A 23,953-nucleotide genomic window follows, 5' to 3' on the forward strand; every position below is an offset into this window, starting at 1 on the left:
GAAGTCAAACCATATACTCCTATAATTCTTTAATCGTGTACCCTTATCACTTCTATCTTTTCTACAAAATATAAAAATGCAAAATGTAAAAATGTATTAAGAAGCATTCGAAACGAAATGTTTCTTAAGAGATTGCCAGCATTTGTAATAATCGTTGTCCAGTTTGTTGGAAAGATTTGCAGCCCATTCGGTTATCGCCAAACTATACGACGTTTCAAACATGAAAGCTTGTGTTCCATCGGCGACGCGTTCAGGTTTCAACTTGCTGTTTGAAGCAGTTTCGAAACAAGACGAATCCGGTCCATGTGGCGTCATAATGGAATGCAACGACGCCCCGCCTGGATGGAAACTTTCCTCCTTAGCTTCGTATCGTCCCTTTATCAGGCCCATGAATTCGCTCATACAATTTCCTGCAGGTCGAAGAGACACCATATAAACCATATACGTGGCTGTAGTTCTTAAGTATCTATTTTCATTAGCTTATAAACTGAGAAAGCTGAGCTTAGAGTTTATGAAATTGAATATTATCGTGTGGAGTTACAACTTAAAAGAACAGAATACGTTATTACTTTCTAAGTAGAATCTTCATCGTATTACCACCAATTTGTATTTCTTGCACCAACGAGACACGCGTGGATTGGTTTATTACGTTATTTTGAAAAATGGAGTTGGAACTAGGGCGGCGATACGATACTGAAGAATGGAACAAGAACGGGAGGAAGAGAGAAAATGGAATCGGAGAAAGGAAAAATTGTAGGTTCCGCTCGAAAAGAAACAGCAGAATGGTAGTCGCGAAAGAAAAAGGAAGTCGATGGATATCACCGGAGAAAATTCCGAGTTTTCACCGGTATCTCGGTTACACGATTTTTAGAAGCGGTCTAGCATAACGAAGTATCGGGATCGAGCCATGCAGCTGACACCGAATCAGCATAGAAAAGCAAAAGGACGGAACGATCGCTGTAATTACGCAGCGTTGTTTATTTCTCGAAAGTGAAAAGACGGAAAGGAAAGAAACGAGGAGAGGGGAGCAGAAGCTGTCGATTATAGATCTCGACAGCATTGTCGGAATCCGTGCTGCTTCTTATCACGAACGCAGATGGCTACAGCCATGGCTACGGCTCCCGATTCTCGAAATTTCTCCGTCACGTCCTACCATCGACGGTATCCGTTAGTTTCTTCTTTTTTCTCACGTTGTCGTCTACAAAATATCGAATAGCCGACTTTCTATGCACTTACGATGATAATAAGGAGGCCGAAAAGTGTGCTCCTGCACGGACCATCGAGGTGGGAATATTACAAAATCGGCTGCTGCTGTACCGATCTTCCCGGAGGGACACGTCAGGACCGTGAAGATCGAAGGATCCTGTAGCAGAAATAGACGCGTATAAAGGAAACGTGTATCGATTCGTTCGTGAATCAGAGAATGAAGGAGGTAACGTAGCTTTCGCAATACACTTACACAATGATCAAAGGAAACCGTATTAACGACCATGAATTTGTCGAGGTCGTATTTGAACGGAACGTAATTTCCATGCCAAGCTACCACGTCGAACGGACTGTGGTCTTGCTCGGCTACAAACAGCTTACCGTGATACTTGCACACGATCTCGTAATCGATTTCACGATCCTCGTACCACGCTACAGGCGTTTGAAAATCCCGTGGGTTCGCCAGGCCATTCGCTCCTGTTGCAAGATCAGAGTTCGGTTAGCGATCGGCAGAAAAACGAAAAACTGTAATCTCTTTACTCGATTATCCGCGTTACCTATCGGCCCCAATTCGGGCAATTGAAAGTGATCGTCGTACACCTCCAAGATGTATCCTCTAGATGGACCAAACACAGCAACGTGGAACCGCATACCTTGCTGGATCACGCATATCTCGTTCGGCTCACAACGCATTTTGCCAAACTCCGTGGTTATCAGTAACGCGCCTAGCTGCGGCACTGCGGGTAAAACGTTTTCGTCGATAAAACTAAAACTTTCGACCACCGTCATCGCCGACATTTTCCATGCGCTTAGTTCGGCTCAATTGGAGAGAGAAAGAAGAGGCTGACGAATTGGTCGGTCCATGGTTGGAACAACATACGTACCAATGAGAAGATCTCCGTCGGAATTGTAGAAGGCCTTGTTCTTCATGGAGGCGTTGCAGAGATACACGTGGATCGCGATACCTTGGCGAACGCGAGCGTCTCCCGCGCCGCATAGCGTGTGCAAACCCTCCACGAAATCTACCTCCGCGGCTTGTCTGGTCGGCACGTCGAAAGGTTTCCATCGTAGCTGAAACAGGAAAATAGAAACGTTCGAGTTTCCAGTAAAAGAGAAAACGATGACGAACGACCGAACATCGATACCTGATTCGGCGTTGGATTTACAGCGTCCCATCCGTAGTCGAGACGAGGAGCGCTGTCAACCGGTGTGAAGGGTTTATGGACGACCGACGGCTTGATTCGATACAACCACGAGCGTCTGTTTCGAGAGCGAGGAGCTGCGGGACGATACATAGATATGAAACGCTCAGGAATAAGCCCGTATCCTAATTGGATGTCCCATAGCGACAGAAGACGAGATGAATTACCGCAACTTTTCCACGTTCCTTGTCCGCAAATATATAGTTTCTACAATTTCCCACCCATTTGCCTCATAAAATGGGCCTTTCCTATGCTTCAGAAGTCGATAACTCCGTGAAACTGTGCATTCTTGCTCCAGACGTCACGGATGCGACTGATACAAACTAGTTTTTGGATTTCAAACAATACGGATAATCGTCGCATCGTTGTCAATTTGGACGCAGTCGTAGAACAAGCTTCGTACGTTTATCGTCGTGTTGGTTTTACGATTTTATCATTGTGCGATATCCAATTAGGACACAGCCGTAGGCTAAAGCTCGGTGCATACGGACGATCGTCAGCAGACACGCGTTCACGGACGATCCGCGACGTTGTACAGGGAAAAGTAGCAGAGAAATATACGTAGATCGTCTACAGACGATCGCCTGTCAGCCTGGACTAAGCGCTTGAAACTCGTCCTCGCGATAAAACGCGGTTAGGCGAGATAACTTACCGGTAAACGACGTGCCGGACAGCTGTTCCGCGTACAGACCGTACGGACATCGTTGAGGATTGTTCTGACCGATCGGTAGGGCACAGGGGCAACGTTCGTCCTCGCTGGAGAATTCGTTGCCGAATCCTGTCAGATACTGAAACGAAAGAAATGGTGTGTATAGAGAGAAACAAAATTACGGGGAAAAGGGAATCGACGAAGCGTAGCAACGCGATAATCCCGAGTCTGTCTACCTTAAACTCGTCTTTCATCGCGCCACGTTCCTCGATCACCGAATACAACTTTTTTCCGATTGCTTCATCCTTTTATACGAGAGCAACACGGTCGTCTGTCGGATCGTACGTAACAACAACGAAATCATCATTATGCGAAAGAACGTGTTTAGGTGTTTTGTCACGGCGTCGGCCAATCGCAGCGCGCAATACGAGAAGGCGCGTCTCGTCGATACGTTCGATCGGCATCGTTTCAAAAGTCAGAAATTCCACGCGCCTTATGAAAATTTATCGCTCCGCAGCGTTCTCGAGGCGAGCCCTCTCGGCGCTGTTCTTTTTTACGTAGATTACGCTTACGCGCGTGTATATTTTATTCTCGTTCTTCCCACTCGCGGCTAATTCACAGACGACCGACAGAACCTGTCTCGAGTAGCTCGTTAAAAATTCCCGATAAATACGGATAAATCGATGTTTTTCTTTTCCTCTTTCGTGTATCTATCCTTTTTTTTTTTTTTTTTAATTTATCTCGGATGTGGAGAGACAACAAGAAAGGGGAAAAAACCGAGGGAGGGACAAAATAAAGAAGCGGCGACGTTACACGTGCTCGTCGTGTGAAATCGACGCAAAGGCAATCCGGTTTACGGTGGAAGGTTAATCGGAATATAGGACGTCTATTGCGTGATTCGTTGTTAAAATGCGCGTAATTGATTAATCATTCGAAAGATTCGAGAATGATATTACGAGTAGCGAGTCTATCGGAACGAAAGAGGGGAAACCTAGGAAAACAAGGCTCGTGCTAGACTTTTATTTCAAACGCGATAAAGGCGAACGATAAGGCTTTCGACGGCAAGGTATTACGTCGTAGTCGCATATAGCCGCCTTATTATTATTGTTACGGTTATCATTAAAATGAACAAGCGAGCGTAAGTTTATCCAGAATACGAAAATAAGAAGAATGCCGGGATAAAATAAAATAACGTAATAAAAACATAAAATAAAAGTCACTCGCAGAGATACGTGAAACGAAACAAAGCTATAGACGCAACAGCATAAAAAAAGCAGACATGCTATCCGTACGAGCAAGAATAAAGAATAAATCGTGACAAAGTAAAGGTCGTAGTGGACTGCTTGAACGTGTTAATGAAACCGGGAAAAAAGCAGCCTTATTCGCGATATCGTTGGCGTAGTTACATACTCTTGAAATGGCATGGGAAAGCTTCATCGTGGTCAGATCCATTCGCAAGAAGTCAGCGCATAAGATAGGATGATTGCGAGCGAGAAGATCGCGAGCACGCGTTAAGATTAACCAGCTGTAACAGCGGAGGATCGTCGATAACGCTGTTCTGAATCGTTAACAGGATAATAAGCTCGCAATTCTTCCTCCTATCCTCAGCGTTGACGTCTTCCACCTACCAAAAACATGATTATAGTTACGCTCATGACTTTGACACTCGCGCGCACAGATATACATACAGTCATATATCGGAGAAACTCGCTCTATCAACGTGATATATCTGGCCTGAACAGAAGACCCAAATGACATTCGCACAGTCAACTACACGAGGTAACATCAAAGAGTCGCAAAGAGTTTCAAGAGTCAAAGGATTCCAGAAACTCCTACAAAAGCGGAAGATGAAACCTAGCGTTCGGTTTGCGTTATTAACGCTTGCGATAATGCGATTAGTAAGAGACAGTCGTAGAAAATCCCCAAGTCACGCACGTTGTCGATGGACGACAGAGGACGATTCGATAACTAGTACGGATACGAAAGAAAATTTGTATTTCTAGAGATTCGCATCACGTGGAACCTGGTCGCGTTAACAGTCTGACGGCCGCACATTTCGGCGTAGATCTCGTTGCCAACCATCCACGTTTTTCATTCAGTCGTCGTATAATTATGATTCGCTTTTTTGAGAAAATTTTCTGGGGAAACTTAATCCATTATTTTATCTGTCATTGAATCCATTATCGAATCTCTATCGTATTATCTCAATTCATTTTTGTACACTTACGCGTCATATGGATTCATTTATTTGTTTCCTGATCGTTCCATACGGTTACGGAACTCGCGATTATAATCACTTTCTGACCATTCGCTTTCATCTAGATCGTTAGATTCACAAATCGCCAGTGCATTTGTAAATCGTTTCGCTTCGATGGAACGCTATCTACTATAAATACAGGAATTGTTTGTCTCGCGCGTAAGTGCCAATTAAGTTTAAGAAAAATGAAGTCGCATAAACGGCCGTTAAAGCGTTAAGGAACAATTCGTCGACAAAACGATATTGCGCGACTTTATGAAAATATCCTTGTAAAGCAAGAGTGTCGCAGCAATTAAGAGGTTGCTCAGTTATAAGAATAACTCTGAAATGCTTAAGATCGCCAGCAGAGGAGCGATTCGGATTCAAACGCACTAGACGGACGGTTAAAAGACAAATGATAAAAAGTAGAGAGCCCAGGTGGCACGTCCGAAGATGCAATTATTTCTCGCAATAAACAGCCACGAACTCTGATTCGTCGGATACATTTAATCGCCAATAACAGTCAATTAACGTTGATTTTAAGTAATCGCGAAACTAGGGTCAGAAATTACTCTCGAAAGCGAACTGATACGATTTATAGCAAAAGACACCGAACCGAGCCAAATGCATTCTTGAAATCCACGTCCATCTAACACTTGTTGTCAAGAGCATGTGTGACATAGTTACAGGAAGTTGTCGAATCCGTGACCGTCGATCTTGTAGGAAAAAATTCGTGTTGATGGTAAGACGAACGTGCCGGTGATTATGAAAGTGGCCTAAATCAAGAATCTGAAAAAAAAAGAAACACATTACTTGATCATTTACTTTGCGTTGCGTCTATCTGCGTTACAACGAGCGTCTTTGCAAATTAGTAAATATTGAACCTTTGCATCGAGCTAGCCGATACGTCGTCGAAAAGAGTTCAGTTCAGGTGTCGAACGCTAAACTTTAGACATCTCGAAACGATAAATACACGACTTGGGCTACTTTCATAATCAGTGAGAGAAATAGTTTCTCAGGCGAGTCGTAAATTCGATAGCTATAATTATTCCAGACATGTCTGCAAACGTATTTAAACTAGAAATTCTTGACTCGCTCCTTGTCTCCAAGTTTGTATATCGAGATAAATGAACTGGTATTGGGTAGGGAGAAAAAAGCCGAGGGTAACGATCTACTGAAAATGATCTGAAAATGATCCACGCGTGATCTCGAGAGGATATTTTTAATAAAGATTTCAGCAGAACTTTTATTTACGTCTAGGCGATCAATAGCCAGAGAAACATCGATTACGTCGACATTTAAGTCGGCTAAATGAAACGTCGTGCTCGGACAAGAAATACGAGGAAGAGTTACGGACGAAGAGACATATGGCGATTCGAAGCAGACCGCGAAAGAGCCATCGATCGATTGATACGTCTGTCCAGCTTTGTCCTCGAGAAACATAAGAGTTCGAATTATACGTAACGTACGTATATCGAATTACTGGAAAACGGTGTGCTTATTAGGGCAAAGTAACTCGTGCCTTTCGCTCGGCCAGGAGAACTGGTCCTCGTGATTAGAGCGCGACCACCGGGATTCGAAAATATCAGCGTTCGTTCGCGAAAACTGCTACGTTGAGTTTAATCGAGCGAACGTGATCGTTGAAATGTAAACGATCCATCGAAGCGAACATCGTCGAGTGTCACGTGGCGAACGCTGGTAAAGAGGAAGAGGAACGGAGCGAAGAAGGTTGACGAGCGAAACGAGCTAATTGCGCGTAATTTGCCCCGTTTCGATCCGGCGGGACGCGAACTAGCCAAGAGAATGAAATTACAAAGAGGTGGGGGCCGTTTACAGTTAAGCGAGAGAAGAAGAAGAAAGAGAGAAAAGGAGAGAGAGAGAGAGAAATCTCGCTAGCAAAGAGAAGATTCCTTCTCCGGCAACGGGGCAACCTTTCTTCTGCATCCTGCTCGGCCGTCAGCCGAATAACGGAGATCTCGCGGATGCAGGCCGAGCGCTCGGCTAGGCTGGGCTCGACTCGGCTGCGCTCGGCTCGACTCGGCGACGTCATCGCGCCGGTTCTCGCGAGATCTCGTACTTCTAGATCGAAATCGGTTCGCGCGGTTTCCGGTTTGAAGCTCGCGAATTCTCGCCATTTGATTCTATCGTCTCGTTTGCCAGAGAACTCGATGCGAAACGCATCGTCGGATAAGTCGTATACCTTTCTGAGCTCGCGTTTTCCATAGAAAGAACGAAATTTTCCACGGATGGAATAATGACAGAGGACTATCGAACAGATCGACGCGTATTTGGTTCTATCGGTTCGTTGCAAAGTACCGGGAGTAAAGTTTACGATTCGTACTAGAAAATGCTCAAAGATTACTTATCCGACGATCGAATAAAAATGAGTGCGACAGGTACGAGAAAGAGGAGAAGCGTCGCGAGACACGGCATGGAAGCGAGCGGCAGAGAATACGGCTCGATTCGAAAATCGGTAGTAACTAGGTAGCCAAGGAGGCACGTACCCCTACTCCGAGAGGAAGGTTGCGACCAGTTGGCCGGCTCTCGCTCGGAACAGGTGGGCTCGAGTCGAGAGAGTCTCGGCCTGCCGCTTACCGCGCACGGATCGAGTTTGTCGTTCGACCGGTCTCTCGAGTTCTCGTTTTCGGCCACGAAAAAGTTCGACTAAACTAGCCGAAATATGCGTATATAAACGAGTCGGTAACAGGGTCGTTAAATCAGCCGGTGGTTTACCAGTTTCGTTCTAGTTCGCGCTCATCGCCAACTCGAACAAGAGCGCGTAGTGCGCGTTCGAAATCGCCGCGTTCCATTATCGTTCGTCGACACGAGTACGCGCGAGAACATCGACCGCGCCGAGTCAGGAATTCTCTCGACGAATTCTCTCGTCCTCTCGGCGCGACCTCTCGGCTCCACGCGTACGGCTTCGCGCCGCTAAACATTCGCGGTGCCGCGAATGATACGAATCGACGAGCGAATCAGCGGATAAATAATCGGCTCGCTTCCGATCCTGCGGAACCGCGACGAGATCTCTTGCCGCGGAACGAGCAACGATCGCCGACCCGATTTTGCATGGGTGTACACGTAAGTGAATCAGAACAAGTTCGAGACCGACCGAGCCCGATGACAGAGCTCGTGAACGATCCTTACGATTATCATCCTTCACCGATCGATATCAATGACGACGACGACGACGACGACAACGACGACTACGACGACAACGACGATGACGACGTGCTTCGATCCTGGCTAGTACTAGTCACGCAAATCTTCGACGTGAAAGGAAAACGCGCTAAAAAGGTTACTTGAAACGATACAACTATAATAGTTTCCACGATTACAATTACAATTCGCCTCGGTGAGGCTCGATTCCACGCAGTCGTCCAAGAACATGGTACCGTATCCGCGTTTCGTTTACTCGGTCGCAAAACGAGAAACGACGCGATTCGCGATCGCCTCCGCTTTCCATATGGGTCGATCGTTTGGAAGAACGATAACGGTGAAACGGTTGTTCCATCGTGGACCATCGTCGTCCATTTCGAACCAGTCGAGAACGATACGATAACGAACGAGAATGAAACGTTCGTCTCGCGAATCGTTGCGCGATTCCTCTAGCCATGTGTCACGCGAGTCCCTCGCTCATCCGCCGTGTCGTCCATCGTCCATCGTTCATTGTCCATCGTCCATTGTCCACCGTCCATCGTTCGTCGTCCTTCACCCGGTTATGCAGCTAGCATGTCGCGGTTCCGTAGCAAGCGCTACGAAACGAACGCCATCGGAAAACTCGAACGAAAGAAAGGAAAGACGATCGCCACGGTATCGTGTTCGTCCGAGCGATTCTGTACCCTCGATGCAACGTCTGTAACAGCGCGAAAGGCACGGACGCTGCTTGGAAAAGGGTAACTCGGGCGTATCGGTTCGAGGATCGAAACGCGTTTTCTCCGCGTACGCGATCACCGAACGAAAGAGAACGGCCACGATCAAGCGCTTGTTTTCCCTCGTGTCTTTCTTTCCAATCACGTTACTCGGTCGCTATCGAATGCGATTTTACGCTTCATACGCGAACGATGGAATATTCGGTGTGTACTTTTGCGATGTTTAGCTGCGGGCAGTGGAAACATTCAGATAACTATTAACGTTTTACGTGACTTTTAGCGGCGTCTAGCGTACTCGGCGAAATCAGGAGAAAAGCCCGCATGTACGTTTCACGCGTTGATTGCCGCGCGAATTTTATGTTTCGCCTTGGCAAATATACAGGGGTTGGTCAAAATAATGGAAACACCTTTTGTACGTCGTATATGTATACACATACGTATGTGTAATGCGTGTTATAACATACGTTTACGTTTCCATTATTCTCTCCAACTGTTACTCTGTACGCTAAAGTTTAATTTTCGCAAAATATAATATCGTATTTGGGCAAGATTTGTTCTGACGATTCATCCGAATCGTTCGAGTCGTTGAACATTTTCTAGCTCTTATCCAAAATTTATCTTATTCTAATCGTTCAAAAAATTTGATAATCCGGTTCATCGATGACAACCGCGGTTGTCGACCCAACGTCGCTCAACGTGTATTAAGTATGCGGTTACAGTGGATGCATACTCGGACGAATTAACGTCCAGAGCAACACGGTACATCGAAATAATGAAATACATATACGGATTCTTACGAGCGTACGTATCTCGATCTTTCGATGTTTCGTTCGCCAGAACTCCATTTCAATACGCATCCGCCGTAACCATAACGTAAAATACTGGGCGTACGAAGAGCCAAAACAATTGGCGCAATTTGCAAAATGTTTGATGATTCTGCGCCGAAGCTTCGGGACGGTGTATGGGCGAATCGCGGCGCGGTGCGGCGAGTGCGCTTACGAAATGGTATGTAACGCGCGCGAACGTCCGCAACTCGTGCATGCTCGTAACCCTCGCGCAATCGCGATTACATTCGCCGTTTTATCGACTCGTTTATCTGAACGACCAGTGGCGGCAATCGCGTCGTTTAAATCCTTTCTTCCGCGTAGAAAGTTACCGCGTAGGAAACCTGTTAGCCCGATCGTTCGATCCGCGAAACTGTGTTGGCTCTTCGCGTCCTATCTGCCTGTCGATCGACTATCGTCGTGCCGAGAATAAACGAAAGGATTTAAAGAGGAAACGGGACGTTCCGTAGGAGAGAAGCGAGGCCCACCGTACCGATGTCACCGGCAGAATGGCCAGGGATCGTTCCGGTTCAGAGTATTCGGAGAACATGAGCGACGCCACGACTTGCAGCTGCACGACGAGCTCCGCTGACAAGGCTAGTAGCGCATGTTAGAGTAAAATCTCGTTTGTAAGGGGTAGCGGTAAGTCGCGATAAATCGGATCGGTCGCGCGCGATTGGCGCGTGATCGATCGGATTCGGAAGAACGATACGGGCTACAGCCGTGGCTCGATTCGGCTCGGCTCGGCACGGCTCGGCTCGGCTTGAAACAGCGCGAACCACTCTTCCGGAAGAGAGTACGAGAGGTATGCGAGACGGCAGCGTCCGATAATGGGAACGACGGTGGTGGTGTTTTCAGTGTTCGTTGCGCGGCTGCGGTATGTTTCAAGAGCCGTTTTTCCTACATCCACCTGGCTCGCGACCACGCGATGGAATCTACATAAATCCGATGAGCGCGTACATCGGCGAGCCTGTCAAGCCGAAGGATACAGAGTCCTTTTATCTGCACAGCCCGCACGATCTCGTCTACACGAGGATTACGCGATTGTTCGCGGACACGGACAAGCATCGACACTTTGAGAAGAAGGACGAGACTTTGACTGGTAAGTGGCGCGAGTCCCAGATATCTCGCGCTGCTGCCGAGACTTCGACTCGGTACGCGCGTCGTTCGCTTCCGGTAGCGACGAGTCGTAAAGCGAAACATCGAAACTCTGTCCTCGCTGAAGCAACGGCGAGCGACTCTACATCGCCTCTCGCTGCCGCACGTTTTGTCGCAAAACATTTCCAACGACCAGCGACACGTAGAAAGACTTCGTCCACGCTGGGCTTTGTTTCGTTGAATTTTGTTTTTTCTTATCTTTAGCGATCTCGATTGCAACGAGCAACGATATTTCGTCGCTGTACATAGTTCTTGAGCTAAGTTCGAAGTCCACGAAGTTCAATATCGTCGTGTGGAGTCAGAGCGTAGGAAATATTTGTCGATTTCTGCGTACAATAGAATCTTCGTCGTATTATCGACAAATTGTATTCTCTGTACCAATCGGACGTACATTGGTTGGTTGATTACATTTGTCTGGAAAATGCAGTTTGGACAGTTCGAAACTAGAGCGACGACTTGTCGCTGGCAACAGAAATACGAAAAACCCTGGAGAAACATTCGCTACGACTTTGTTTCAACGTCGATAAAAAATTCCTCGTTGTTGCTTTAGCGTGGACTTTAGAGGATTTTAGAGATACTCGTTACGCCGGCGGCGCCGTCTCGACCGATCGACCAAACGGTCATCCATTGGTCTTCTGAATTTTCAGTGAAAGTGGACGTACACTTCAACAATGGCGTTCTCGACCGATCGTCCGGCGAAAACGGCTACACGACCAAAGCCGAAATGACGCGCGAGCCGTCCGAGCACGCGTACGAGCAAATTTGTTTGCGCCAGGATCCTGAGACCGCTGGCATAGTCGCCAGCCCGCAGAGGAAGGTGCAGATCGACAACGTATCCGATCGCAGGTACGCGGCACCAATCGCGCGCTCGTCAGCTCGCTCGTAGTCGTCCCGGTCGATCGACGATACGTAGTAATACATACCGCTAAAAGCAGCATGGATTTCGCAATAGTCGCGCGGATCTTGTTCGCTTTCGAAACGCGTTCGTTTCCGCTAATGCTCGGTCAGCCGTTTCTCGCGGAAGGACGACCTCGATATTTCCGCTGGAACGTAGCCGGTTTAACAGGACCGGTGTGCATAACCAACGCGAGGACGAGTGTCGTCGATCGACGAGCTTGAAATGGTACGAGAGTGGCGCACGAACGGACTGGTTGGCGATATGAACGTGACGAATCGATTTCAGCCGATCTCGAAAAACCGATCGCAGATACAGTAGATCGAGTAGCGCGAGCGAGTCGTCGAACGTCAGCAGCGAGATTCCTTGCTTCTCGTCGAGCGCGTCGACGCCGTCGCTGTCGCGGAACAGCAGCAACGAACGAGCCGGAAAGAAGTTTACCGTGGAGTCGTCGTCGCACGGTACGTTGAATCGACGAGTGCGTTTCCAAACGACAACCGCTGATCGATCGTCCATACGATTTTCAGAGAAAAAGAACACGACCGGTACGTCGTCGCAAGTAGAAAGCGAAAAGGAGATCAAACCGGCGAACGGCGGAGTCAGGTAAGTAGGCCGAGCGATAAGGCCGTGCGCCGCCAGACAGAAAATCGAAGAGAAGCGAACTGATTGCATTCGATTCTAAGCGATTTTATCGCGACGAAACGCGTCGGACGACTCGTTGGTTCGACGACTCGCGCGATATATCGTAGGCAAGAACTAGCTCACGATGTACTTCTTCTTCGTTTTCTTCTTCTTCTTCTTCTTCTTCTTCTTCTTTTCCTTCTTCTTCTTCTTCTTCTTCTTCTTCTTCTCCTTTCCCTGCATCGCGCGTCTTTCTCAGCTTCGCCAAGCCACCGCCTCCACCACCACCGCCCCCACTACCGGAGAAGGAAGACGTCGTGGTGCTCGTGGTGAACGCCAAGCAAAACGCGGAACCTATAACCAGGGACGAGAAAAGAGACGTCTCCGGTGAAACGAACCGGAATGGAAGAACCGAGAACGGAGCAAACCTTGCGTCTGCAGGTAAGCTAGAAGATATAGCTCTCTCGAGCTGTCGATAACTTCGTTTCTTCGATCCTCGATTCGTCTCGCTCGATCTTCTGTCGTTTGTAAAAAAAAAAAAAAAAGAAAAGAAAAAGGGTAGCTAAGCTAAGGGAAGCGCGAGAGTGAAAAGCGTAAATCGAAAAATGGGCAAAGAGAAAAGCGGATGAGTCGAAGAGAGAAAAAGATAGTGGCAGGAGGGGAGGGGGAAATGAGATGGAGTAGAAATAGAAGAAGAGGGTGGGCGAGATTAATCGAGCCGAACGATCGACCGATTTAAACCAGGTATTTTTACGTCGCTGAACGTGGTTTAACGATAATGATGATAATAATTAAAGCCTCGGTGAATCGCAAAGACGGCCACTTACTAGACCATAGCGCTCATCGGGCATATAATACACTTACCTAGATTTCACTTGTCCGACGCGTACTACGATTCGTTTCCCCCACCTCGTTTCTGTTTCGGAACAGCGATCAACAAGTCCGACGTATCCTGCGGCGAGCATCAGCAGCCGGAAGTGCCTCCTGCCAGTCCACCGGCGGACACCGAGGAAATTAAGACGAACCAAACGTCCCATCTGGTCAATAAACATATGGTGCTACCGTTCATACCGCCCAAGTTCGCCAACGCGGACTCCAACACTCTGCTCAAGCCGTCCGAGTATCTCAAGAGCATCTGCAAGATTTCGTCAAAGAGCAGCCTGTTGAAAGCAAGGTCGGTAGGATAGGTTGACGAACGATACCGATATCGCTTTTATACGATGCTGGTCGGGATCGCTCGTCTCGTCGCGTTCGCCTATCGAGGTACAGAGAAATGAAAAGTTGGCTAGAGAGATGTCATGCGTCGCTATATCGTCTTATTTCTATGTACGTGACACTTTAGGCCAATACGCGTGTTTATCTTGACGATTGCACCGGATCTATCAGAAATAACCAACCGGACTCGCGTTTCTTCGCCTAGCCATCTTCTCGTTTCAGCAGCGATATCTCAACTTCGGAGCCCAAAGTGTATCGAGTCAACGAACTTTAAAGCGAATCGAATCGATGTTGCAACAACCTTGTAACGAGATATGGACTAAATATCATTTTTAGATTTATATTATATTATATATCGGGAAGAGTGAAGAATTTGATAGGAAAAATTTTTAAAACGTTAATTTTTTTCTTTTTTTTTTTTTTTTTTTCAAACGTAGACTCGATACACTCTGATTTTGGGGATCGTATATATATATAGAAATATACGGAAGTATATACGTTACGGTCCAAGTGACTAATAGGTCATTATTCGTAATGCTTAGTCATTACAGTTTTAAGGTTTCAAATTTATTACAGTGTCCGATTTTGGTTGCAGTTATTCGTAACGACCGTGTATCATAAATAATGTATTACGTAGTTGGTTAACGCATAACATATCTGAGGAAACGCGTTCGCAGATCGGTCGACAATTTGGACATACAAAGTAGAAGCGGTGACCGAAGAGAAGGCTTCGTCAGACCGGAAGGGACCGAGGAACAGGAGCAAGAGGAACTGAGGGAGGCTTTAACGGAGAGGGGTGCCACGCGTAAAGCAACTCGGGAGCTGGAGGAGGAGGAAGAGGAAGAGGATAGGGTGGTGGTGGTGGTCGAAGAGGGAAAGGAATCGACTGCTGGACCTCCGCCGCCACCGTTGTCTCCGCTTCAAAAATCTCGACGTATCAACGAGGAGTCCAGCACGGTCGCGATGACCGATCTCGAGTCACAGAAAACCCTGCAGCCACTCGCCACCATCAGCATTCAAGATCTGACCAGTATCCAACTGCGAAGAACTTCCGCGAAAATGAACGCGACGAAAACGTTCTCGGCGCCTCCGCCGCGCAGCGTATCTATGACGAACGGTAGGTTACCATATCTAGACTGCGTATATTTATGCAAATTCATATTTTTACGCGTACGATTAAAAAATTGGAACCCGAATTTCCCATAGATTCGTAAAGATCCCATTATCGATCGCGTTATCTCTGGTCTCGAAGCTTCCATCTATCTTCTTCGTCAGTTTCAGAGCCGTTCTTCGTACAAAAGACCGACTTGATCGCGGAACTGAAGAGAACCAAGGACATCCCTGGAATTAAGAAGATGAAGGTGGAGATGGCGCAGGTGGAGAAGACACAGGAGCAGAATCTCATGTCGGAGATCAACAAGGCGTTCAACGTTTCGAATTTCGTGGATCAGGTGGGCTATCTGAGTCGATTATCGTTTCTCCTTCGTTCCCTTCGTTTAGTCACGATCCTATTCTATTCATCGTGTTTAATCTTCTGTTTCGCCGAAGATCCCAGAGAAAGACAGTTCGGGGAACGTGATACCGATATGGAAACGACAGATGCTGGCGCGGAAGGCCGCCGAGCGAGCGAAGAAGGAATTGGAGGAGCAGCTCGCCAGGGAAAACGAAGAGAGACGACAGAAAGCGATTCCTGCTTGGAAGAGGCAGCTCCTCGCCAAAAAGGACAACGAAGAAAAAAGGTTCGCCGTTTCTTTCTCCGCGATTACCGCAATTCGATAACCAGACCGTGGATTTTTATGCTTTTATAGGAAATTTAAAAGCATATAAACGCACCTACATTACCACGCGTATTTAGTAAGCAAGACAAATTTCTGCTTAGGTCCTATTCCTTCGTGTGCCCTTACGTGTCTTTATAAAAATATGAATTTCCACGAATAAATATCCACGGTCTACCGATAACGATAGTAATAGTATTAGCACTGCGATACACGTTGATAGTACGCGTTTCCTCTTTTTAACAGACTGAACCAAGTGTGCGCGACGCCAACAGCCAAAGTAGACGCGGTAGCGACGCCAACGCCAACGCCGACGCCGACATCGAGGAGGGATGTTTCGCCTTCGTCTATCTCATCGCGCACTACCCACCGACACGAAGAGAAACCGGACGTCGAGGAGAAGAAGCCTGCCGACGCGAACTCCTCGCATCAAGGATCGCACGGCACGCAGGCAAACGAAACAGACGACGACGACGCTCAAATTATTCCGTGGCGAGCACAGCTTAGGAAGACCTCCAGCAAGCTCAACATTTTAGATTAATCGTCCAAATTTCTTTCACTGGTCGATTCGACGAGCCTGGTGGTCGCGTGTGATAAAAACGGGTAGTGTTCATCGCGCGGCCATCGAACGCGCTTCACGGAACACGCTGTTTGTTTGTATGTACATAGAATCGAGTAAAGTTTATATCGAGAAATTCCTTAAAAAACACGTTCGAACAACTGATTTTGCGTTTGTCCCTTCGAAAAACTTCCCTCGATCTTCCTAAAAAAGATTCGCAAAAAGAAAATGAAAACGGAAAAAAAGAGATCAGTCCGAGTTCGTTTCATAATTCGAGATATTGAATCCTATAGGTACACGTGACTGAGAATAGAGGTGAGAGGTATGGATATTGCATTGTCAGAGATGCGTGTGTTGGTGCGTACTCGCGATGATAACGACCACCACCGTCCAGTCAGCGTGCAACAGTAGAGGTACTACTACTTGCACAGTCACGAATAGAAATAGAAACAGGAATACTAATACGAGTAATGATGGACGTTTACAGACATATCGCTATATACCCAGTCCGTTGAAGCAATTTGTACGCTGTCGTAACGTCATCATTGGCACGCTGTAGGACCACCGCGCTATTCCATCAACGCGATTCCGTTGCCAGCAACACGCCGAAGTTCGTCTATACTTTGTTCTCGGGCCGAACATTTCTCCCGCGTCGCTAGTTTCGGGTCTTCCTTTCTCGTAGCTTCGTCTCCCTCCGAGACTATTTCACGCGCGTCTCGCCCTTTTTTCCTGGCCATTTCCAAATTCCATCGGCGTTTCGAAAAACCGCGTGGTTCTTTTTCCTGCGTTGCAAGAATTACCGGACGTTTTTGCCTAATCCTTTCCACTCGTTCTTCCTTTCTTAACCCCGTTTTACGCCTTTCCTAATCGGAATCGACGATCGAGGAGCGCAACTAGCGATAAATTCTCCTCCGCTAGCAGCGATCGACTTCTAACGCATCCAGGATGGCTTTGAACCACAAGATCCTAGGTAAGCGATCCTTGCATTTACAATCCGCGTACACATCGCTGATCGTAAGTATTAGGACATCTATTCGTTACATTCATTGAGAGTTTTAAAGTTACAAGCAACGAGAACGAAACCACGAATCTATATCATTGGTGAAACCTCGTAGAATATTCTCCTCGACAAGAACAACGGAAAGTATTTAACTCGAACTATAGATCGGCTGATGTTCTAATACTTATGGGTCGACAGTGTATCGCGGAAACCAACCTTCGGATTAACGCTCGTTCAAAGAATACAGTTCGCTAAAGTCGCGACTTATCCGCTACACACGATGACACGCGCGTTCATCCGAATCGAACTTGGAACTTTCGAATCGAATCGAATTCGAACTTATCGAAACGAATCAAAGGTCGAGCGAGCATTATACGCTGAACGCTGACATGCGCTGCTTACCGCAACGAAGATCGCGACACAAACCTCCCGCGCACTGTGCCAGCCAACGCGAATATAAATAGCAGCCGGAAGCAACTGTGAAGTTCTGGGTGAAGGTCGCCATCAATTCTCAAACGCGCCAAAAAACTTCCGAATTCGAGTACCGAAACCGAGTACCGCGCGTCGTTTAGATTTTAAACGCGTGGTTAACACGTTGATTGCCATGCAAATACGGTGGTTACGAAAAGTATTGGCAGGTCATTGTATTCATTCATTCGGCCATTGTATTATAAGATTTACATACTGATTAATTACTATTCGAGTATATTCAATCTCGTATCATTTTGTGGCATACATCGTATGACTACAAAACTTTGATATCAAGCAAATGAAATGTAGAATCTGCTACAAAAAAAAAAACGCTTCATTGAAAGATAAAGATATGTGCCAATACTTTTTGTAGCCGCTGTATGTATATTTTGCCCTGAAAGCCGCGATAGATCGAGATACATTATATCATAACTAGACTGCAGGTTTTTCTGTATTTACGATAAATTTAAATGTACGAGTATTCGGAGAGTGTGTATAACATTCGAAAATAAATCATCCAAAGTGGATTACTCGTCGTAACTCTCAGTGAACGAAAGAAATTACCGAATAGGTTTCAATTTCTTTAGTTCTCTTCATAGGTATCCACAATCTAATCGTAACATTTAATTCTTGCAAAATAGTACATTGCGTTTGCGCTCTTCTTTCCGACGATGATTTCCTTTATCTACATCATTCGTATCGTTAAATATTTTTCTTTAATAATGAACAAAAGGGGGCCTCAACTCCAATGGCCCTGTCCTTGAGATATATTGTAGAGGGGAAGGGCCTGAGTAACATGCACTTGGTTCGTTAGGTTAGATCTTTTGAGGGATCTAACGTAGCTAGCCATCCATGGAATGTAACCTAACCTAACCTTATCTAACAATACCTTACCACAATTAAGTTCGCAATCAAACGCATATGCAATTTCATTTTTGACCACTTATATCGGAGTAAATGCATTCTAGCAAGTATCATTGTCTTCTTGCCATAACTTTTGAACCACGATCGTCCTACGGCTCGAATAAAGCTCCGAAATTCGACGAAATGATGATTGAAGCCTCCTTGCGTGTGTAACTGGTCATTTTTTCTAGTCCATGAAATTCGTCTCATTTTAATGATTCTGGAAAAAATTTAGTAAAACGTAGCTCACCAGTGGTCATCGTGTCAGTCAACGTGTTAATAAGAACGATTAATTTCTAACATTGGCGACCGAATCGATGGAATCTGGACGTACTTATCGAGAATTCACGGGTACCGCGCAGTTTTCGTTTAACCTCGATCTGTCCGATCGACTTATTTAGCGACGCAACAAATTGAAATCGGCCTGCTCTATGTAGTACAGGGTCGAATCGCTACCGACGGTGCCAATTGATTTCAAAAAATTGATGCAAGTGGATACGCACGTGTCAAACGCGTGCGGCTAGATCAGTCGTTGATCCTATTTTGTTTAACGACCTCGTTGTCCACCTATTGTACGTTCCTGCCCGCACCTCGACGAATACACTCCCGATAAGACCCTTGCCGCTCGTGCTTTCAGATTCGCTGACATGTAGACAAGTGTTAAACATCATGGTGATCCTTGGTTTCATGCTAAACTATATGCTACGCGTCAACATGACGATCGCCATAGTATCGATGGTGATTCCGAGCAACGATACTTGGCGGTTGAACGATTCGAGTAAATCTGCCACGACCGAGTACTTCGATCGTGGAATCGCGGTAAACGTTACCTCGCTCGATAATGGAACAGCGACGATCGCCCCTAATCCCGCTACAGCTTCGTTCCCCTATGCGCCTGCACACGTACGTTACAGTTTATCCTTCGAAGGCTTTATCGTTCTTCTTTCATCCGTTCGATACGATCAAGATTTCCGCTCTGCTTCCCAGGAGGAAACGAATCGGACCAGATATCCGTGGAACGAGTACCAAGTGAATCTCGTGTTGGGTAGCTTTTTCTGGGGCTACATATGCACAGAGTTGCCAGGTGGCCGTCTCGCTGAAGTAGTAGGACCTAAAAGAGTGTTTGGATACAGTATGATGGTATCTAGCGCTATTACGTTATTAACACCTCTGTCGGCGACTTATGGCTACATCGCTGTCGTCGCCTTAAGAGCGGTGCTTGGATTCATGTTGGTGAGCTTTTCAATTTTAACTGGTTGGTCTTACCGATCTCCATTTCCCCGTTCCATCTTGTAATAGCGTTTTTCTTTGTTGGCCTACGCCGTGTAATCGATTTCCCACATACATATGCAGGGAGCTACTTGGCCTGCCATGCAGCCGATGACCGCAAGGTGGATACCACCGACGGAACGCAGCAAATTCGTCTCGAATATGATGGGTAAGTAAATGACTCGTGAGTACAGGGGCGTAGCAAAAAAGTTTAAACATAAAGAGGGGTACGGAAAATAATTCTGCAACACAAATTGTATCTGACAAGAAGAGCGAATAAATATAATACAGTGGCTGCAAAGAAATATTTGTACGTTCCCTTATTTTCTACCGAAGCGTCTTTTTGTCGAGTAGGTACATTTCATTTTCACATTATCAAATAGTGCCTGCTTGTAGGCATATGTAAGTATTACTAAATGACACAAAATCTTCACTGGAACTAATTAAACACCGCGAAATCGCTTGGAATTAATTACTTGGTACATGAATGCTGTAATAAATACAACGGTGTGCAAATATGTGCACCTCGTGCAGCCACTGTATATAGTCCGGAATAGGTGGCTGTTAGCAACATGATGAAAAATATCCAATAGAGAAGTTACTAATATGTGCATATACACATATACAAATTGGCAAACTTTAAACTTCCTCTTTGCTCGCTACCGTAGGTAGTCCATCCGCGCCGGGTACAGAGATAAAGAAAGAAAGAAAGAAAGAAAGGAAGAAAGAAAATTTCTTTGAACGTCGCGTGTCTATCGTGTTTTAGCTTCGTCGCTCGGAGCGGCGATAACTATGCCGATTTGTGGGTTTCTAATCGCTTACCTCGGTTGGGAATCCGTGTTCTACGTAACCGGAGCGATAGGCCTCGTATGGAGCGTAGCTTGGTTTTTCTTAATATTCGATTCTCCTAGACAACATCCGAGAATCACGATCGAGGAACGCCAATATATCGAAGACTCGATCGGTTCTACTTCCACGACAAAGGTACGATCGAAGAGTACATATGCGTCTAATTCGATACGTTATCTCTCTCTGTTTTTGGTTTGCAGCGGTTGCCCGTTCCGTGGAAATCCATCTTTCTCTCGACTCCCGTTTGGGCTATCGTGCTGACTCACTCGTGTAACGTGTTCGGTTACTTTACCGTTGTCAATCAACTACCAACTTACATGAAGTACATCTTGAATTTCAACATCAAAGAGGTACGTACCAACGCTTACCTTAGAAACGATGATTTTCTTCGATTTACTCCACCGCGTTCCTTGTTTCTCCATAGAACGGATTATTATCCTCCTTGCCGTACCTTGGCAAATACATCTTCGCCGTTACAACATCCTCTGTGGCTGACTATTTGTTCAAGACAAAGAAATTGTCGGTAACGGCTATTCGAAAGATCTTTACTAGCTTCGGTAAGCGTAGAATTTTGGTCGGGATTAACGTTGCTGCGTTCCACAAATTTTTATATTTTTACCTTGCCTGAAAATTAACGAAACAAGGAAGATGATTAAAAAGATTCAGAAGATTTATCAGCATAGAATTTAAACGAGGAATCATACCCACCGATAAGAATCTTTTCATATTCTGTTTAGACACGAGTTATTTTTTAACATTAGAGAAACAGAAATGAATGGAAAAACGCGGCAGAGTTAATCCGCGTAAGATTACATCGACGTAACGATATTTATTTTATTAGCGAATTATGAGCTCACTGTCTCTCCCGTTTCCTATCACCTTCACGTTTTTCTTTGAACGATTCTCTATCGTTTCTGATGACTTTTATCAGGTAAATACATTCTTTAATTGTTATCATAATCTACCTCAAGTATCATTACTATATCTGATATATCAATCAACAGTAGTCAATAGTAAGTATAATAGTAATAATATCAATAGTAATCGATATCTTTTTCCGAGTTTAATAAAGGATTAAAAAATCAAAATATTTCTTTTTATTACGTATTGAGATTTTTTCGCACTCATAATTCGCAACACTCAAGTTTCGATATTCTACGGCTCTTCTCATACTTGTTTCGCTTGTTCGCAGCCGTGTTAAGTCCAGGGTTATTGATGATCGTGCAAGCAAATTACGGATACGATCGCATTACGTCCGTATCGATTTTCACTATTGCTCTGACGATCAACGGTGCAGTAACAGCTGGATATCTGGGGAACAGTTTAGACATTGCACCCAACTTTTCAGGCACTATTTTCGGCATGATGAACACGCTCGGTTCCCTAGGCGGATTTCTAAGCAGTTACATGGTCGGCTCGTTAACCTACAAAAATCAAACCTATTCAGGATGGAGTATCGTTTTTTGGATATTAGGGTGGATTTATTGTCTTGGCGCACTTACGTTTACCATTTTTGGTAGCGGTCAGTTACAACCGTGGAACAATCCCGAGAAGAAGCAAGTACGAAAACAAAGCAACGTAATCACCATCGATCATCCGCAGGAATTCGTTTCGCTAGACGAAAAGACTGTTCCTTAACGAAATAATTGAAAAATAAAACTACAATTTCAACTCAAATGTATGATAACGTAATATTTACTATGTTTTCATAAACAAAACGTATTACCATTATGATTGTTATTAAATCCTGCATCGATCTCCGATATTCCGAAAAAAACGTTCGAGCAGAGACGAGCTACGGTTAGTGACAGAATCTGAAACACTTCGAATCGTTTCGAATCTGTATCGTACATGTGGCGACAAATTTGAACGACTTCGAACACGCTTCGAAACTTAAAAAGACTCAACATCTGTCAAGACATCTGAGAATTTTAAGCTTCGAATCGTGTTCGAAGCGATTCGAATTTTCCCCATACGTACAGATTCATCCCGTCGGTAGATACAGCATTCCGTGCTTTCGATTCGATATTCCGAAATCCTACAACCGAAAAAATAGGCAAACCCTGACGCCGACGCTGCAACGTAATTCCGATTATCTTTCATCGGTTCATTCACATGGCACTTATTAACGATCGGTAAAAAAGACCTCTGCATCCTTCCGTGAATCTGTCCTAAGTTCGAATAATCTATCCTCCGAAGAGAATTTCATTTCCTCCTGCCAATAGTTCGCATCGAAGGACAGTTCGATGGATTATTGTCTTAGCGCGTTTCGATCCACCGTTTGATCGTAAACGAAATCGTCGTAGCGATTCAACATAGCGTAGCGATCGGACAAGTCATACGATTCGATAAAATGTGATATATCGTATAAGATGAAGAAAGGACGATACTATGGGATGGTGCGCCGCTGCGTGTCAGCAATTTGAAAATAGGTAGGCGGGTCGAGGAACGAAGGAAGCACGAATGTATCGGCGCGCCGCGCCGCGGCGACCAGGCGGCGGCGAGGCGGCGCATCCGCGTCGCGATGACCGGCGTATAGGCGCCGCGCGTTGCGGTGGTGCTCGCCGTGACGCGTGGCGCTGCGGCGCTCTGCCGATGTACCAGGAACACAGTCGGTCCAAGAGTTCATTCGCGCCTTCTCTTTCGCCCCAACTTTCCTCTTAATTTTAATTTATTCATCGCAGTTTATCTCGCGCTGAATAGCGCCCGAACCTCGCGATTTCTTACCTGGTTAAGTCTTTTATCGTTTCTACGCTTTCGAGTAATTTTACGCGTTTTAAACTCAAGAGAAACCAAAATGAACGAGCGACGAATCATCGGAAACGTTCAACTTTTCCGTTACGTACCGATTACCAACGATACGTTATGGAACATCCGGTCCCTGGCGAGAAGGTCAAAGAGTAACGACAAAATAACGATTCGTTGATCGACGAACGAGCAAATACGTAACGATTAATCGAATATGCGCGTGCAAAATAGCCGTATAACGTTAAAGCAGACGCCACGTAAGTACAGTGACTCGCGCATGTATTCGAACGCTCACCACAGAAAATATTACGTGCATTTTACGAAGCTTTGTGAAACCCTAGCTCCGTAATGAGATACGTCTATAGTCGTTGCAATGATAAAGTTTAAAAGCAATGCAAAAATACACATAGAAGCTACGAGATATATTTACAAATATAGGTTTAGTGAAAAACTAGTATACGACGTAAATATTACTTTCAAACATACGATTAGTACAAAAAA

General features: G+C 45.6%; 3 protein-coding genes across 9 annotated transcripts; 2 read left to right on the forward strand and 1 right to left on the reverse strand.

Moving 5' to 3' along the window:
* Positions 1-14: 14 nt before the first annotated feature.
* Positions 15-19,229, reverse strand: LOC126864812 (homogentisate 1,2-dioxygenase). 7 transcript variants are annotated; one of them, XM_050616598.1, is made up of 11 exons: positions 19,090-19,229; positions 17,429-18,806; positions 13,528-13,798; positions 12,815-13,181; positions 3,061-3,196; positions 2,352-2,485; positions 2,091-2,277; positions 1,764-1,943; positions 1,460-1,683; positions 1,237-1,363; positions 15-410 (listed from the first exon to the last, which is right to left on the reverse strand). In XM_050616598.1, exons 3-11 carry the CDS (start codon positions 13,713-13,715, stop codon positions 97-99), a joined length of 1,857 nt encoding a protein of 618 aa, XP_050472555.1. In that variant the 5' UTR covers positions 13,716-13,798; positions 17,429-18,806; positions 19,090-19,229; the 3' UTR covers positions 15-96. The 7 variants fall into 7 exon arrangements, with proteins under 7 accessions (XP_050472555.1, XP_050472557.1, XP_050472554.1 ...); XM_050616600.1 differs by lacking the exon at positions 17,429-18,806 and having other exon boundaries at positions 19,090-19,212; XM_050616597.1 differs by lacking the exon at positions 19,090-19,229 and having other exon boundaries at positions 17,429-19,076.
* LOC126864554 (FK506-binding protein 5-like) lies at positions 13,716-16,194 on the forward strand. The gene is made up of 5 exons (XM_050616008.1): positions 13,716-13,837; positions 14,556-14,995; positions 15,154-15,329; positions 15,427-15,617; positions 15,900-16,194. The coding sequence occupies exons 1-5, from the start codon at positions 13,716-13,718 to the stop codon at positions 16,192-16,194; spliced, it is 1,224 nt and encodes a 407-aa protein (XP_050471965.1).
* On the forward strand, positions 16,790-22,435 carry LOC126864823 (putative inorganic phosphate cotransporter). Its single transcript, XM_050616634.1, has 8 exons — positions 16,790-17,182; positions 19,224-19,489; positions 19,574-19,819; positions 19,940-20,024; positions 20,622-20,839; positions 20,905-21,054; positions 21,129-21,261; positions 21,897-22,435. The coding sequence occupies exons 1-8, from the start codon at positions 17,158-17,160 to the stop codon at positions 22,340-22,342; spliced, it is 1,569 nt and encodes a 522-aa protein (XP_050472591.1). The 5' UTR covers positions 16,790-17,157; the 3' UTR covers positions 22,343-22,435.
* Positions 22,436-23,953: the final 1,518 nt, after the last annotated feature.

This window comes from Bombus huntii, chromosome 4 (genome assembly GCF_024542735.1).
Source record: "Bombus huntii isolate Logan2020A chromosome 4, iyBomHunt1.1, whole genome shotgun sequence".
In the NCBI taxonomy this organism is placed as follows: Eukaryota; Metazoa; Arthropoda; class Insecta; order Hymenoptera; family Apidae; genus Bombus; species Bombus huntii.